Raw genomic sequence first — 18819 nt, 5'->3', positions numbered from 1 at the left:
GGGTTGTGGAGTGTGATTTTTCACCAACATGGGTAACAAAACTCCAGGATGCTGACTGTTGGAGATCAGAGGACAGGCTAGATTAAAAGATTCGGAGCTGAGAGCCAGTTAAAGGAAAATTCTACATAGCTTCACTCAAACAAAAGATAAGTTAAGAAGCTCCTTGTCACTGCAGCAGTTATATGGGGAGCGGGATAACTCTCACATCATTATTGTCAAGCAGAACTTTGTTATATTTTGTGTTTTTTTGCAGATTGTCTGCCACTTCCATCAGTGGCTTGATTGTTTATTAGGAACTTAAAATTTTACTCCACTGTTTTCAAAAATATTAAAAATCTATAAAAAGGAAATGAAAGAGCAGAAGGAAAATGCCCCTTCTTTCACAGAAGTGGCTATAAACATAGGAAGGTAATAGGAAAGCTTTTTGGCCAATGAAGTCCTGCTGGAATCTGCTCAGAGTGGGCAAAATGTTTTTTAGCCAGATAAGTCTCCATTTCATCGTGAATAGCAATATTTCAAGGTGCTTTGGCTAGTCTTTTCAAATCAGAATGGGAACTTCAAATTGCTGCCCTTTGTTTTTTCCTTCTCACACCAGTTTTTCTTCTCCAAGGTCCTAGGCTTTACATTTAGGCCTGGTAAAGACAGGTGTTTTGTTCTGGCCTGGGGCTGAAATTAGGGCTAGGCACCTCCATGCGCCCAGCCCTACTATTGGCACCCGTGCACCATCTTGCTGCACCCCCTGTCCAATGGGTGATGATGTCTGCATGATGCAGCACCCAAACAGTGCCGCACAGATGTCATGATTGCGTACGAGCATGTCAGTGGTGCCCTGTGCATGGCCTAAAAAGAACCCGCTGGCGGCATGGTGTCCAAAGACACACCCTGGAGTAGCTGGAAGCTGGTCTGGGGCTGCCAAAGGCTGCCTGAAGCTGCTGGAAAAAGGAGCACCATGGTGGTGGTCCACTTTGAGAGCGGGTCGCGTGGTTGCCTCAGTTCCAAGTAAATTGTGGCTGAAACGGTGAGAGGCTGCTCTTTGCCACTGTTTTGTTGCACAGTATAGCGTCTCATTGAATAAGTATGTTAGAGAGGTTAAAGTGGCTGTTTTACTGGAAGCAGCTAGAAAATTGACATATCCATTGGTTAGTAGTGGTAAGAACACAAAAGCTTTTTAGACTGAATTTATCTTTGTTTTCTCAAAACCTGTTGCTTTTCAAGAGTTTTGCTTTTGTTAAGCTCACGGTACAGTCTTTGATTCACAGTCTGCTACACACACACACACACACACACACACACACTCTATAATCCATTGTCTTAATTATAATGGGTTTGCAGATTAATTATATAAAATTTACTCTTTTCTGTTCTTCTAGTTAATACTTTTTTTAAAAAAAAGTCAGTTATATGAGCAAATTATTTGTATATTACATTAAAAATACATTGAGGTACTGAGTAGCCAGAGAACTGTAATTTAGGGACTAGTGTAGTATATAATTAATTAATAAGAGGAGTAGTAGCAACAGCAAGTACATTTCTATACTGCTTAAATCAGTGAACTAGCACTCCCTAAGTGGTTTGCACTGTGTAAGTCAATTGCTCCCAACCCATAGGATACTCATTTTTCCAACCTATGGAAGGATGAGTGGACCTTGGAGCCCTCCTCTAGGATTGAATTTACAATTTAGTGGCTGAAGTACTAGCATTTAACCACTGCACCACCAGGGCACATATGTATGTTTTTACATGTGTAACTTTCTAATAATAATTCAGAGATATAGCCATCTTGTAGCAACCTTAAGACTAAACGGTTGTATACACAGTCCAAAAGATCCACGTTCCCATAGCCTCGTGTCATCCTGTTTAAATCCCCTGGACTGAGCATTCTGGATGTGATTCTGGTGGATCAGGCTCAACCAGCCCTTAAATCCGTAAAAAAGGACTGGTTGGTTGTAGCGGAGTTTCCCAGAAACTCCATTGTGACAGCTGATACACGGATGGCTGTGCACTGCTATTCTATTCACAAGCCACAGTCACAACTTGTGATTTCAGAAGGGGGTGCCTGGCCCCGTAGGTGGAGCCAGGTGCCCCCTTTCCACCTTTACAGGCTGTGGTGGGAGCCTGCAATTAGAACAGCAGCAACAGGCAAGGTGGTTGTGGCTCCATGGTGCGGCGATATGCATGCATTTGTACACCTGCCCATTGCCGTGCTGGGAGTGGGAATGGGTTGGAACATCCATGGGCAAGATATGACAGAGTTGGCCTGTTGTATCCTGCCCATGCACTCAGGCTTGAACTCTGCAAAAGATGGTTTATATGCTTTCCTAGATTTGGTCCCCTCCTCATATGTATCTGAAAAAGTAGACCAAGCCTACAAATGCTTGTGCTACAATATTTTCCACACAGTTACTCTGAAAAGTACTACAAATTCCCACTGCATTTCTAACAATATGCTTTCAGTGAACAGCAGAGCTTGATTTGAGTCTTGGGGAAAATAGGATATAAATAAAGATTACAACAACTTTAAAAATTTAGACATAGTTCCAAGTTGTCTCTCTTTAACAGATCACCTTTATAACTACTTTTTTTTAAAAAATAAGCACTTTGTTTCTTAGAAGTAATTAAAGCAGTTGCTGTTAATTACTTGAATGGACACTTAAATGCTACAAGCCACTTGCCTGTGATGCGGGGGGGGGGGGGGATCACTTCAGCAATTGCAACACAGCATGAAGCAGGTGAACAAGGTGTAGTACAAGCCGGCACTATTCCTTCAGTGAGGTCACACCACAGGACCACAAATACAATTAAAAGTTACTTTCACATTCCGAAGCGATGACATTTTATCACTAAAGTTTAATTGTATATAGTTATACTTAAATTTTTGGGGAAAGGAAATAATTAGAGATGTTTTGAAATGGAATTCCCATCATATCTGATTATTAACCATGCTAAATGTGAATGATGGCCGATGTGCTCCAAAATATCTGGATGGTAATAGATTGTTGAAGGCTACTATAAACTGTTAATAAGCAGAGTGTGTTCTCCATACTTGTAAAGAATAGTAATCAGCTCAGATTTCTGTTTTTCTACAAGTAGATAGTGCATTAATATTTTAAGTATGATATCTGTGTAATATGTTTTTGTAATTGATGATTTAAATATATATAAATATATAAATGAAGTGTATTAAAGATCAGAAGAGTTAGATTTTAGCTTTTCTTAATAAGTGAAACTACCGTAAGTAGGCTGGACTTAGAATACAAGCATATGGAACACCTGGGCTTCTTGGTTAGTTAGGATTGTCTTAACAATCAAATATGCAATAACCAAAAGTGAAAGCACTTTCTAAATATTTTAAACACATGTATTAATACTTTCATATTAATACTGTAATGTTACTTGAATGTAGTATAGTGATCCTTCCACATTCACTGGGGTTAGAGGTGAAGGACCCCATGAATGTGGAACTTTTTACCTAAGATAACACCTCGCTAGGAATCTCCAAGTCCTCCTATGCAACTCTGTGATCAAACCCTGCCAGAAGTCATGTTGGGAGGAAATACAAATGCGTAGAGAAGTGTTTTCTAGGTTTTCAAGCACAACTATATGGTCAGCTTCTTGCAGAGTTGTGCTGGGTGATTTAGAGATTCATAGAGAGAATGTATTTATCAAAACCACAAGTAATCAATTCTGCAAAAGTCAAAGCTGCACATGTGGAGGACCAACTGTATTAGTTGATTAATTTAATGAAGCGCTCTGATTGATAATAAACAAGTATAAACTAGAGGTTATCTATCCACCAGTATGGACTGTAGTAATGAACTTCTGGCAGAGAATGTGAACGTGGTAAAGGAAAAATAAAAGACTGATAACAAATGAAAACCTTGCTATTTATATGAAATTTGTGTTAATGTAATTAGGGTCTAAAGGGGGGTACCTTAGTAAAACCCTTTTTGTGTAGTCTAAAATCCAAATTTGTCATTAGCATAACTCTCTGTAGGGCTTTTTGGGAGGTAGGGATTGGTTGTGTTGTATTACTTCTTTAGCAGTGGTAGTGATTCTTGTGCAATAGCTATGAAGAGAAGTTTGCCATGGCCAACATAAAATAAAATTGTCTATACATTTAGTCCACATGATCTATATAATAAATGTACCACAGACAGAAAATGAATAAGACCATTGTGTATCAGCACAGCTTAAGATAAATTAGGAGTAGAATAAGTTTTTGAAAAACATATTTAAAATCATTAACTGGTGTTTTTTTTTTTAGTGTGAAATCTGGGTGTTGTAATTCTGAGAGAGTAAGGTTTTAAAGTGTGTGTTTGTGTGTGTGTGTGCGCGCGTGTGCGTGTGTTAGTGAAAGAGACTACAGCCCTTCCTCCAAGTCTTGAGAAATATTTTAATTATATTTTTCCAGCAGAATGTACAATCCATCTAAGGAATGTCAATCACATTGCTGTGAAAGATATGGTACTTGGAAGCTGTCATTCATGTCTGCTATGAGAGAAGAAGGTTTTCAGAATTGCTGCTCTGTATTTATCAAATGCACATACAGGAAACTTGAATTAAACAGGGAATGATGGATCACACAATTCATTTTTAGTGTTTGGTATACTTGCATTTTAAAGACCTGTAAAGAATTTTTTACTTGTTTAGTTCAGAAACCTGTTTTTTCTGAAGCAAAAGTGTCAGCCATCACACTTTAATGTTAGCATCCCTAATTACAGAAAATTTTAGAATTGTGATAAAGATTAACACAAACAGTGAGTGCATAGCAAAATAGTAGTAACTGAACTTACTGGTTTATATGACCATTCTCAATATGAAAGTGAAATAATCTTATGAAAATAGCTCACTGAGAATATGCTTTTTTATTTAGCTATGAAAGACATTCTATATCACCTGCTTGCCTTATTACTTTGACTCTCTTGCGGGTCCAGATTTTCTTAACAAAACTAAATTTAAGATTATCTCAGTCACTGTTGTCTAACCTTTGAACTGTATGTATTTTGTTTGCATAGTAACTGAATTCTTTTCACTCGAAGGATAATGCATATGTTGCTTATATGACAGCACTGAAATAGAAGAGAGTATAACATAGCTTATTAGTAAATACCGTAGTTGTCTTAGTTTTAGGAGTCTCTTTTCTTTCCAAGTTTGTGACTTAGCAGCACTGTATATATTTGATTATACGGCAACCTTTGTATAAGTCGAGGACATGTTTTGGGGCCAGAATTATGGATTTTGATATGGTCCATAGATAAGTTGAGTGTAAAAGCTAAGGGCATGGGACAAAGGATCTGCAGGATGAAGCAGTGCCAAAGAATGCTTCTCTTGCTCACTGTGTGTTTGATGGATGAGCTGTTAATCTCTCTCTCTCTCTCTCTCTCTCTGGGTATTGCAGTATTGAAGGCAGGGATAGAAAGAGGATGTGTATCTTGGGCCATAGTGACACAGAAGGGGTGTCAGAAAGGCAACTTAAAGCCACTCATCTTGCCTCCTGATTATGCCAGTACAATAGTTCAAGCAGTTTAAAATTGAGTTCCTTGAATCCCAAATCCATTTTGGGAAGAATTAGCAGCTTCTTACTACTAAAAAATAATTCAACATGCTTTTTCTGTTTCTGCAAATTTCCAAAATTGTTTATATAGTTAAAGTTATAGTAAGATTTGTGTTGAGGGCTTCCATTTTTTTTTAGCTGAGAAAAATTGTGCGGAGCCCTGCTGTCATGCCTTGTTGTATTCCAGTGCCATACGTTGTTTTGAATGATGTCCCCAAACAAGGCAATCATACTTCTACTTATTAAAGTTTCAATTCAATGTAATTAATTTCTAGTAAGTTAAGAAGACAAAACCCTAATGAATCACAGCAATCTTTGGCTTATTCTTCATAATTACTTTTCTTTGACACTTAATACTCCTAAATCTAATTGCATAATATTAATTGTACTTACAAAATTAGTTGCAGTATAATGCAAAGCAGATTTGTTCTTAGCCTCCTTCATAAACTTGTGTGTCATAAGCTATAACAATAAAATTTTAATAGCCAAACAGGTTGTCTATTCATCTATCTCGATTGAGAGAGAGTGAGAGGGAAGGAGGGAGTGCAAATGTGAACATGAGAGAGTTCACAAGTGCTCTAGTGCTTTGTGTTTCAGTGTATGTACTATGTTCATCACACCCTCATGGGAATAGTTAGCCAATGTTTTTATAATATTTATTGCATGAAAAATATGTTCTTGTTTATCATCCTGTTGATAAATAGCAGTTGAGTATTTCCATTTATTTACATTTCTAATATGCATCATCTAATGTGTTCCAGGACCGGCTGCAATACTTTAAATATAAAAATGATTTAAAATACAACATGAAATTAATTGTAGCTCCATACCATATTCTGTTTTCCTGTTTTCACTGTGAGCTCCTCCAGACTGGCCAGAATTTGGAAGGGTGTTACAGCTGTAGTAATTGGCTGTCCCCCCCTCCCCCCCCCCCCCCGATATCCATGGAGCTTGCTTCCTGTCCCAGTATGTTTCTTGTGAATTTCCAGTATTAGCAGCAACTTTAAAAACTCTTCTCCTGTACTTTTGGGCAATCTCACATTTGGAATGGGGGTTTGTCACTGCCCTGGATGTTTGTTTGTTTATTTATTTATATATTTATTATTTATTTATAGTATTTATACCCGCTCTTCAGCCAAAATGCTATCAGAGTGGTTTACATTATTTTAAATTAGACATTTTCCTGCCCTCAAGCTTACACCACTGATCTTCATTTCCTCATTATATTTCTAGGTTTTTAAAAAATTAAATATAAGAGGAAGTGGCTACTGGGGAGAAGCAGGGGGTGATTGAATGGGGGATAAAGGGAAATTATACCCAGAAATGGGAGAAAAGATTGTTGAAAAGAAACATGCAGATTAGGAGTAATGATGAACTCCACTACTATAACCAACAACAAAGCAGAGCCCAACCCCTGGTGTATTTAGGGTGTGAGTAGATGAAGGAACAGAAACAATCATTGTTGTGTACTTTCAATTTGCTTTCCATGTATGGAGACTGTAAGGTGAACCTATAATGAAGTTTTCTGGGGCTGAGAGTATGTGACTCACCTAAGGTTATCCAGTTGATTTCCATGGCTGGGCAGGGAATCGAACCCTGATCTTCAGAGTCATAGTTCAACATTCAGTCCACTACAACACACTGTCTCTCTCAACCATTACAACCAGTGAAATTCTAAAACAGAAAACTTGGTCATTTTCCAGAGTTACTGATCAGGTAGAGGACCCCTGAATCTGCTTAATCCTAGCTATTAAAAGTCATCCACAACAAGGAAATCCTACTGTGTGCATCTGCACAATGCCCAAATTGTGTTTTGGAAGTAGTGTGGCAAAGGGGAGTTCAATATTTACAGGACAGTCATGCAGAATGCCTTATTATGTGTCTTATTGTATCATATTTATGCTGAGAAAAGGGCATGCTTGACAGATTATGGCAAATTATTAAAATGCATTTCTAACTTCCTAAAATAGTACTTGTTGCATGAATGATTATAAGTCAGAAAGAAATGGGTATTGGCCCTTTAGTATGGTAGGAATATCTGAATATGAGTTTAATAAGAAAAGAAGCTGTTCAGTTAATTGGGCTGTATCATTTCTATTTCTGTTTATAATTTTCTTGCATATATTCTGTGCATGTATTGTCTTGGCACCATTTGCAAGCTAGCTAGCTCATATACATTAAGGATCTCTGTGATCACTGGTCTGTCAGCATAGTACAACTGATTTGAGATATATGTGCATGTATTTTCTCTCCTTTTCTTATTCTGGGCTATTGGGATCTGCAGTTACAGACATGGTTTTCCCCCTGAGGAGTCATACACCGTGTGTGTGCTATCTCTCCTTTGTACATTTTTTCAGGCAGAGGAACAGAAAACCAAAATTTCTTATCCTGGTAGATTCCCATGATGATCTTTGGACATTTACACTGTGAGCCTGTAAAAAGTCCTTTACTAAGAACAAAATCTGCTAGTGTGTTGGTAAGAATAGAACAGCCATGCTGAGTTGGACCACCTTGTTCCAATCCAGTTAGTTGCTTACAGAAAGCCCACAAACAGGATATGAGTACACTAGCACAATTCTCTCACATTTTTGCACGCCCAGCTACTGGTATACAAGTGGTATACAGAAACATGGTCTCTTTTATTGGAGTGAATGCATACTTATCATGACTAGTAATCACCGATAATGAGAATCTCTGAATTTATCCATCTCTCCCAGAAGCTGGGATGATATTACTTGTGACAGCAGGTATGCATTGTATGAACTTACTTTTAACTGTCTTGAATCCCCCACTGTTTAGTGGATGACTCCAGACTACAGTAGATGACTCCAGGTTGGATGACCTTATCCAGTTTCTCCACACCATGCATAATTTTATACACCTCTGTCATGTTCTCTTTATGTTTTAAAAACATTGCCCTAAATGTGGAGGAGTTGCTGCAGATTCTTGGTCATTCTGCATATAAAATGAAAAACCCATTGAATCAATTGAGGTTACTTCTCAGTATATATAGTATTACATTGTTAAGAACTTTAGCTTCTCAATTGGACCCTTAATTATTTTCCCTAAAATAGTTTGTCACTGGCTATAAAAAAGGAAGTAACATTTTGGAGAAAAGCAACAATTGTATCTATTCAAGTTCCTCTGCAGGTGGAATACCCTTTGGTTCAGCAGAAGCCTCTTTGAGCAGGAAGGGTAGTGGAGCAAATATCCTTTGGAAACTATGAGATTTCCCATAGTTTGGGGAGGCTTCCAAGGGCAGGGAGAGCTTTTACAAATGGTCTCCCCCTTCCCTCAGTTTATGAAAGCCTTCCCTGGATCCAAGAGACATTCATTAGTAGAGAGTTTAATCTTGCTATATTGTTGGGCCTTGTAAATTAATAGAAGTGCTACACGTGGTGCTATGTAGATCTATATACTTATCAGTCAACTATGGTTATATATACCAAATATAAAATACCACCCATTCATAGTTGTTTGTGCCTAATGAATAATTCAATCAGTGAGCAAGAACTATGGCTTACTGGTTATGAGCTATGTACTGGTACATGCTACACAATTGTTTCTGTTTCTGGTGGGAACTGCTAAACAAAGAGAAAGGCTCTGTGTTCTGACAACATGATAAATTGCCAGCAGGACCAGCTAGGCACTATGACACAGCACACTGCTGGTAAGGGTTAAGCCAGAGGTCCTGCAGATCCTTGGCCCTATTTGTGTTGTCCAAACCGGCCCAATATGTCTCTTTTCATATCTGGCCTGTTGCAGAATTTTCTTTCATAAAAACAAGACACTACAGTCGGCCCTTCTTATGCACGGATTTTTTATACACAGATTCAAGCATACACGGTTTGAAAATGTTCCAAAAAAGTATAAATTTACCTTGATGTTCCATTTTTTATTAGGGACACCATTTTGCTATGTCATTATATTTAATGGGACTTGAGCATACACAGATTTTGTTATACACGGGGGATCTTGGAACCAAACCCCAGCGTATAACAAGGGTCCACTGTATTTCCATCTGCCTTTATGTAACTATTGTGACTACAGTATATCCTGAAAACATAATGGTGTAATGCTAATTAACGAATAACAAAAGCAAGAGTTTTATGCTGAGACTAATTCAATCAAATTTAGATTTCAGCATCTAACGTTTTCTTTTTTTCTTTCTCACCAGTCTGCTGCAGAACAGGCCAAAGCTAGATTGCAGTTGGTTCTTGAAGCTGCTGGTAAGTATAAGAAATAGAAGATATGGATAAAAGAAATAAAATTGTTCTTGTGTTTATTTTGGTAGCATTGTAAGTAAATTAGATCTGCCTCTGAAATACAGAGAACTGAGCACAGGTATTCTAAATTATTGATCAATAATTGTACCTATATAGGCTGGTTCTCTGGTAATTTATAGCTATTCTTCTCTAGTTGTATAAGAACAATTCCCTGTTAGCAACAAAACATCAGACTAGTGTATATTGTAACATTAATAGGTAATAGAAATCTACAAAATCACATAATGCATCACTCTTATACTGTATTCATTTGTTCTATTGAACCTATGTGTATGCTTTAACTTAAAAGTTAACAATAACTTTTTATCTCCTTCATTATATATGCAGAATATATTTTAATTTTCTGTCTTTAGTTCCATAATTAAACCTGATAAAATAAGATAGATAATCAGTATATCGTTAGAGGACTTCTTCCCTCTCCGACTTTTTGTCCAAATACAACCTTTTTGTATTCTCGTTTCCCGTAAGTGCACACATTTTCTAGTATAGCATCTCTTATGTTGTAGTTTCAAATGTATACATTGTTCTCCCATTCTTTTTAATATATCTCTGAAGCATATAATTATAAAGTAGATGTGACAGTACAGACCTTGAAAAGCACAATTTGTTTATACTGCTCTGAGCTGTCATAGCTCATTTTTTAATTTAACACCTAGAAAATGTATTAAAGGTAGTATGAGTTTTATGTCATTGTGATCAGTAGTCGGTAGATTTCAAAGCACAATTGAAGTACTTGTGACACTTTTTAATCTAAAAAATATAAAATCAGAGTTAAACTTTGAGGTCCCAATTACTCTTGAATGAATTATGGGTTTGGAAAATATGTTTTATTTATAAAATGTTAAATTACTTTATTTATATATTTATTTATGGCTGCCCATCAACAGATGTTCTCTGGGCAGTTTCCAGTGTAAACAAAACAGACAATGTATTACAAATAATATATAAATAATTAGAAACATCAGAAAAACAAATAGAAGTACTGCCTTAAATGTTCCTTCTAACAGAGTCAGACTATGGCAGTTAAAAGCACACTAAAAGAGTTAGAGCTCAAAGTTTATTGAAAAGGCATTTGGTTTAGATATTACGAATAAAATGGCTCCCAAAAGACCATAGTAAAGATGCTAGGTAACGCTACTTGAGATTTCCATTTAAACACTGAAAGTGGATAAATTGACTTTTGAGTTCTCTTTCATTATTAAGCAAGTTTTTAAAAATAATTGTTCTCTTCTGGAAGACAGGTCTTATGTCTCTGGGTAACTGGTGGAAAAGAGTGTGGGACCAATAGCTAATGGACAAATTACTAGATAAAATGAAATGTAATCCAAAACAACAAAACCGAGATTCTTTTTATGAAAGGTGGCTTCCATTTACAGACTGCCAAAATAAAGCTGCTTTGGGTCTCTTTGGAAGTATGCTATTTAAATGATGCTTGGGTCCTAAGAGTCCGGAGGTCGCGCCAAAGCCACACTCCATTCCTAAGCACTGGAGGGCAGCTTTGGTGCAGGTTCCAGATTCTTAGGATGCATTCATCATTTAAACAGCATACCTCCAAAGAGACCTGAAGCAGCTTTATTTTGGCAGTCTGTAACAGGCCCTTGTTAATGCAAACCTTGTAGCTGTTCATCCTCCGGTTTCTCAGGGGTCGCTGTGGTCTGATTTATTCAAAACAATCTAGATTATAGGGGACTTTATGGGAGGGATATTCTTGAAAGTTTGAAGATTTTGAAAGATTATTTGATATTTGTGTGATTGTGTAAGGTTTTAGCCTTTTTATTGTAGGGTTTTAGCCTCTTTCTATTGTATTTCTTTTTATTGCACCTTTTTAAAATAAGTAATTGAATTTAAAAATATATAATTGTTTTTCAAAATTCAGTGCATGATTAAGGGTTACTATAAGCTGCTACTTGGAAGAGAAATGGGAATTTACAGCCTTTGATACCACTTTTGTGTGACATGAAATCTTTTCTTTGTACTTCAGTGCATTCCCTTTTAGATATGATTACAACACAATTTAAGACCTGCAGTTTGTTGTGCAAGTTTTCTGTGTTTTAGTTGTTTGAAATGTTAAAGAATTCCAGAGTTCAAGCAATAATGTGCTAGCCTAGAGGATTGCATTCCATTCCAGACTTTACCTTGGAAAATTGTTTTTCTCCACAGTTGGCAAGAAGTGTGTTTCATGTTACTGATTTGTTTTTCTTTGGTAAACAATACAAGGGTTGAGCACTGCCAGTAGTTGTGTATAGTACCATTACTATGTCTGAATGCTCAGCAACAATAATTGAACATCTGAAGTCCTTGAAGCATTCGGTTTTTAAAGGCCATGCCAATGTTGTAAAGTAATGTGATGGATAGGATTTTGCATATGCTGTTTTTCCTGGTGCATTCAAGTAATCTTTTAAAAATGTTTCACTATTACTTAGCTATTACACAATTCTTATATGCTGTACTTTCCAGAAGCCTGAACTACTAATATTGTGCTAATACACTTTGTATTATATTAATTAGAAATCTGTATTCCTCAAATATTGGCTATAGGTTTCATGTTAATGATAGACTGCAGTTAGGTTTGCACAGCTAAGGCTAAAATAACATAGACGTTCTTGTTTTGAATTGTTTAAGGGCCCTCATTTTGTGTTCATAAACATTGCCACTCAGTAAGGGTTATTACTTCCAGCTATACATTTATATTTGAGTCATTTTATTTACTTATTTTCTTAGTAGTTATACAGAAGAAAGCCATTTTATAATAGACTAATAATATCACAGCAACCTGCCATGTCTGAGCAGATGTTAAGCAGGCAGTGACTGAATGTTAATTTTGAGAGGGTGGCATGTTTAAGCCTATCTGAAGTATGTTGCATGTGGGCTTTCTAGGCTTATTTACAATGCTGCCTCTCTTGGGAGAATTTTAACGCTAAACCTCTTTCTTTTTGTCACTCTATATGGACTCTCTCAAGTCAGTATAAAGCAGATCATCCCTAGGCTAAAGCTCTTCAGCTTTTGTTATTGGGCTCTGTAGACCTGTAATTAGGCCTCCTGGCAAGCCTTGCAGCCCAGCTAATGGTCATATGGAGTTTCTATGAGGCAGACTGGCTTTGTATAAATCCTTCGTTGGAATATGTTTATGGGTCACTTCCTACCAGGACCATGTTTTGTCCTTGTGCCCTATGGGCTGCCAAGGAACAGGTTCCCTTGACCATGGACAGCTCAGTTTGCTACTCACAATCTACTCAGCTAATCCCCAGTGTAAACAGAGGATTTAGCATAGCTTCTGTCACTTACAGTTGCCAAACCACTTGGGTGTCTGTGATTTCTTGTCTAGAATTCATTACTAAATGACAGAGAACTGTAAAAGGTTTCATGCTTGTTTGTACATTAAATGTATCCTGATTTTCTTAAATATTATTGAGAAATAACGTCAAAGCTATCTCACCACAATAAGAAATTTAGATACTGTAATAAATTAAATTTATTCACATATTTTGAGTTATTCATATTTTAATTTATTTTAATTTAATTTAAGAAAAGCTATTTTAAAAACATATCTTAAGTAGCTACAAATACTTTGGAATGGTTAATTTCTGCTACTTCTATAAAAACGTAACAAAAAATCTGCTATGGTGGTAAGATTTTCTTCTGCTGCTTATAAAGACAATTACAAAAGTTGATTGATGTGTGCTTTCAAAGATCCGGAGTTGAAATGGCTGTCTGATCTGCATGTGGAATCTGCATTTCAAATCTGTTACTAAAAGAGCATGCAAAATACTGTGTTTTAAAGAGAGAATTGTTGATAGTTTAAAGCAGACTTCAGAATAAAGATGTTAATATGACATTAGCAATATGTGGTAAAAATGACAGAAGAATAATGCATGTTTTATATTTAATGGAGCTGTTTGACAGCTTATCTGGATGTTTGGACGTTTAACTTATTATCCTATGGTTATATATACCCAGTTTCTTCTATTAATTTTCTATTGCAACCTTTTAAAAAATGTTCACATAAATGAACTGAACATAAAAAATATAAATGCATTAATATCGACTTCTCTAAATGCAATAGAACATTTCTTGATTTTTTGACTTCTGTGTTTCATGAAATATTTCTCAGAATGACAAATTTGTAATTGTTCAGTCTTTCCTAATAAATGGTCTACAGTCTGTGGTTCTAAATCGTTCATGACAGATGTGGCTGTGAGGACCACATACGTAGAATGTATGATTTTAGTCTGGTGGAACTAATAGGATCACTCATTACTTCAGAGATTCTTGCTCCCCTCCTTTAATGAAAATTACTTGCTTAAATAGTGTGGTCTTTTGTTTCCCTTGGTCAGTAAGTAGCTTTGCAAAGCCATTTTTAAAAACCAGGTGGGAACAAAGAGAGAAATCTTAATATTTTTTTAAATTTGAAAGACTAAATGTGTAAGGAATAGTATGTGATAATTTAGACTTGGTTTTGTTACTTTGAATGTTGCCTCTGTTTATACTCACGGACACTTACTTTTTTTTCTTAATCTGAAAATATCATAAAACAACAATAGTCTAGTGCAGAGGTTCTTATCACTTATGACACACTGTAGATATAATGGAAATCCACTGGGTGACCTTTAGCAAGTCATACACTCTCAGCCTTGGAGAACGGCATTGGCAAATCCCTCTGAACAAATCTTGCCAAGAAAACCCTGTTATAGGTTCACCTTAAGAGTTGCCATATGTTGGAAATGACTTGAAGGCACACAACAACAATCTACAAAGAAGTGATACCGAATAAGACATAGTAGCAAATAATGCACTGTGTGCCATAAGCAAATGTGTCATTTACTTTGTGCATTCCATACATGCATTGGGCCTTCATGGGCCTTCATTCAAGTTTCCCCTGAGGCCTCATGTTCCACCAGAAAGCCACTCCCAAAGGTTCGGGGATCCTCTTCAATGATATTGTCGAAAGTGGAAATGTATTGTACATCAGAGCAGTCTATCCTCACAAGGAAGGAGAATGTGCTCACTCCCAAATAATAAACTCATGGAGTGGCTTAAAGGTTTTAGGGACAAGGTAGATGACAGAGCCTGGTTGGTGCCTGGGTAAGCAACCTGGTAGGGTTGTTCCATTATAAAGCTGTATTGTAAAGCATCAACTATTTTTAATATGGATCAGCAAATGGACACATTGAGCAATAGGTGATGGTGATTCACTAGACAGTTGAGCATTTGGGTGTGCCATCTTCCTTTTCTTCTCAAAGTGACCTCCTGGCAATGCTAATTGATCAATTCAGACTGAGTAAAATGCTTTACCATGATGGGAAATGTTACCAGGTATGACCTCAGAACACATGAATGCAATCATACATATTCTCTCTATATATGCCTACAAGAGATCTCATGACCTTGGAGAACAGTTCATACTAAGCAAATTGGAAACAATATCAACATTCACACAGAGCTGTCTAAAAGGGGAATTTTAGTAAACACTCAGCAATAAAGAAGTGAACAACAATTGCACAGATCATGACAGTATACTGTGGTAGAGCTTCATAAATGGCTAACAGTAACGTGTAAAATATAATCAGGTACCTAACAGAGTACAGTTGCTTTAGGATGGGAAAATACTAACTGAAATGAGCAAACATCCAAGGGTGAAAGGGTTTGATGAAGCTTTGTGTGTTGCTAAGAGGAAGGAGAGATGAGAGAAAGAAAGAGGTTCAAAAATAAGGACAATATAATGCTTTCCCTAATCCACACAATAATCAGAGAAAGAAGGGGCAGTTTTGGAAAGATGCAGTGTACAGGGAAAGTACTCTGTGAAAGATGAATTTTAAAGATCTTAAAAGTTACATCTCCTTAGTCCTCTTGGACATTCCTTGTGGGAAGCTAGGGGAAGTTGGCACTCCAGGCTGGAACAGTGCAAAGATAAAGAAAACAAGCTTAGCAAGATCCTCTAAGCCAGAGCCAGGACTAGAAAATCAGCTAGTGAGATTCTTTGGCCAAAATCCCACAATCTGGGGTTCTGAAAAGTTATTTCATCTTAAAAGGAGCAGAGGCTAGGCTAAACAATTATTTCAGCAAGAGGCCTCTTGAAGGAAGGGTCCTATAGATAAGCATTGGTCACAGTTTATAGACAGGAGCAACAAATAGCTATGGTGTCTGAAACTGGGAGGAGATCTATAGTGACGATGGTTCATTCAGAAAACTACTTCATCACAAGTACATCTGAATTTTATCTGGATTAAACAGATTCAGTATAAACCAGTGGAGCTGATGAAGTAATTTATAAGTCATTTTTAATGTGAAATCCTGAAATTCAAAATTGTTATATGTATTTATGATTAATAATAAAGTATATTTAACATTTGATTATTATTTTGTTTATCAATATGTAGATTCTAAGATGTTATTTTCCAAAAAAATAATAGTAAAAGGCCTGGTTTCTTAAAACAGATTTATTGTGTGTTATACAGGTTGAGCCTCCATTATCTGGAATTCTGAAGTGCTCCAAAAGCCAAAGCTTTTTTCATGGGTTGCTGACGTAGTGACACCAACATACACAAACATTGTTTTATCCTCAAAATTATTAAAAATAATGTTTAAATTTACCTTCAGGCTATATGCATAAGGTGTGTTGTTGTTTGCTTTCAAGTCATTTCGACTTACGGCAACCCTAAGGTGAACCTATCACTGGGTTTTCTGGGGCTGAAAGAGTGTGACCCGCCCAAAGTCACCCAATGGGTTTCCATGGCCAAGCCAGGAATCAAACCCTGCTCTCTAGAGTCCTAGATCAATGCTCAAACTACTACACCACACTGACTGTATAAGGTGTATATGAAACATAAATGATTTTTTTAGACTTCGGTCACATCTCCAATATATCTCATTATTTACATATATGTAAATACAGCTACTCCAGAATCCAGAATATGGAAAACTTCTGGTGCCAGGCATTTAGGATAAGTACATTTTCAACTATTAATTGGTTTCAGAAGTAGTCTTAAACATTTCAGGATTGCTGGAAGGTAATTTTCATGTACTAGCTCTAAGTAAATATACTTTATGTTTACATTATAACTGGCAGGATTTTTGCTAATGTAGCATATGGTATGAATGATTCTGATGCAAATATGAGCTAATTATGTGTAGCTGAATCTTGCATGGTTGTCATTGATCTCAAGTCAAAGACAAATTTGTGTTTACCTTAAGTTATTTATATCTATTTGTATTTAGCAAACTTTTGCCAAGAAAATCAATTATATATATATATATTGGCTGCTAAGCCAACACACAGCAGCAGAGATGTTGATTTTTTAAAATCAATAATCTATGAAAATGAAAATTGCTGTTCTGTGGGAAATACCTTTTTCTTTAATTCCGGTTTTATTTTTAATATAATCTTTTCCATCAATTCTCTGCACAGTTCTTACATCTCACTAACAGCTCAATCCAAAATTTGATTTGATCCCCAACCATGAAATAACGAGACCAGACACGTAAATTGGACGAATAAAGGGCCATTTATTTGACCTATAATCTATTTAAAGCTAAGCACTTGAACTTTAACCTTAACTTCAAACTCTGAGCAAATTGATTAAAGTGAAAAGCCTGGTGCGGGTCCAGCTGAAGCCAGGTGTCAATCCTAGACTTCCTCTTCAGCCTTCCCTTTGGGCACAAACACCGAACCCCGAGGTAAATCCGATGATTCAGATTGCATCTTCAGTCCAGTCCTAGGAAGGTAAACATAAGGCACTCTCCCCCAAACCCCCACGAATTTGTAAGGTTGAGCAAAACCCCCATGTCTACCTCAAAGGCAGGTTCTCTTACAACTCCATGCCCCTTAACGTGTTAAGCTGATCAAGAGCCTAACCTTTCACCACAAAGGGGTGCCAATGGTGCATACCAAACAGTTCTTTAGCCCCATATGGGCCAGTGAAACCTATTTAACAGCCACCCAAAGCCAATCACTAGTCCCAGCACACAGTATGGGGTAGGCAAAAAAAAAAACCCAGGAAAAGGGGAGAAAATTCCTACCCCAGCCCCGAAGTGACCAACAAAGTTCATACTGCATTTAGGGTGGGAGATTGGGCTGCTTCATGGAAAAGAGGCAGGATGGGGGGTGCACTGTCTTTATATACTGACTCCGCCTCCCATCACATGCCTCAGCTTAGTCCAATGGACCTTGCTTATATTGAAAATTCTGGTCTCTATCATGGAGGATATCAAAGCCCCACCCTTCCTCAAGGCTCTGCCAATCGTCCTGGTTTGAATCTTCAGATGTAAGTCCTGCTGACATTGGGTCTTACTTACAGCTTCAGTGTGCAGACATTGTGACTGTAACTAGAATGTGTTTTCCTAAAACATGCAATGATAACTCTTCTGTATCCATCCCTGGTAGCTTCCTCAGTATATATGCCCATGAAGTATTTTTAATATGCTCAGTCTGTTTGCCGCAGTGGCTTTTTTACAGGTATATAGACTATTTATAAATATTTAGCGACTGTCTTCTTTTGAATATATAAGTATATATCTAAATGTATATCTTAAAACTATAGAAGAGAGCAAATAGGTGTGTGTGTGTGTGTGTGTGTGTGTGTGTGTGTGTGTGTGTGTAAAATCCATGTTTAGTTTTCTTCTCATGGCAATTAGGGTTGGCTGCAACCATTTTGAGCTAGAACCTTCACATTTCAAAAGATTTAAAGAATTTTATTTATATATATATTTTTAGAAATTTAGGCCATATGGGATTTTTTTAAACTGCCTTTGTATTCTAAATATTCCTGGTAAAGAACCATTCTTATGCAGTAATTTACAGTGGGGTTCCCCACTGTAGTCTGAAAATTGACGTCTTCAGCTTGCTCTTGCTGTATAGGAACAGTCTCAGTGGACTAACTGTTTGAAAATTACCAGTTATGTAAGGAGGAATAGTCCAAATTTCCTTGAAAGCTTTCTGAGAGACTCACCAACAGTTAAAAGAAATATTTTCTTAGAGTCATG

At 36.8% G+C, this 18819-nt stretch overlaps 1 protein-coding gene across 1 annotated transcript in view; it reads left to right on the top strand.

Moving 5' to 3' along the window:
- The window catches only part of LOC149318077 (serine/Arginine-related protein 53-like), a 257271-nt gene that overhangs the window by 136437 nt on the left and 102015 nt on the right, over positions 1–18819 (top strand). Inside the window, exon 6 of the mRNA XM_089508974.1 lies at positions 9732–9783. Within this exon, the coding sequence (XP_089365100.1) occupies positions 9732–9783 (52 nt within the window). The remainder of the gene's footprint in view (positions 1–9731; positions 9784–18819) is intronic.

The sequence above is a fragment of the Sceloporus occidentalis genome, unplaced genomic scaffold (assembly GCF_023333645.1).
Source record: "Sceloporus occidentalis isolate IW3139 unplaced genomic scaffold, rSceOcc1.0.p SCAF_2, whole genome shotgun sequence".
NCBI classification, from domain to species: Eukaryota; Metazoa; Chordata; class Lepidosauria; order Squamata; family Phrynosomatidae; genus Sceloporus; species Sceloporus occidentalis.
Note: the sequence above shows the minus strand (reverse complement) of the source record. Positions and strands in the feature narration are given on the sequence as shown.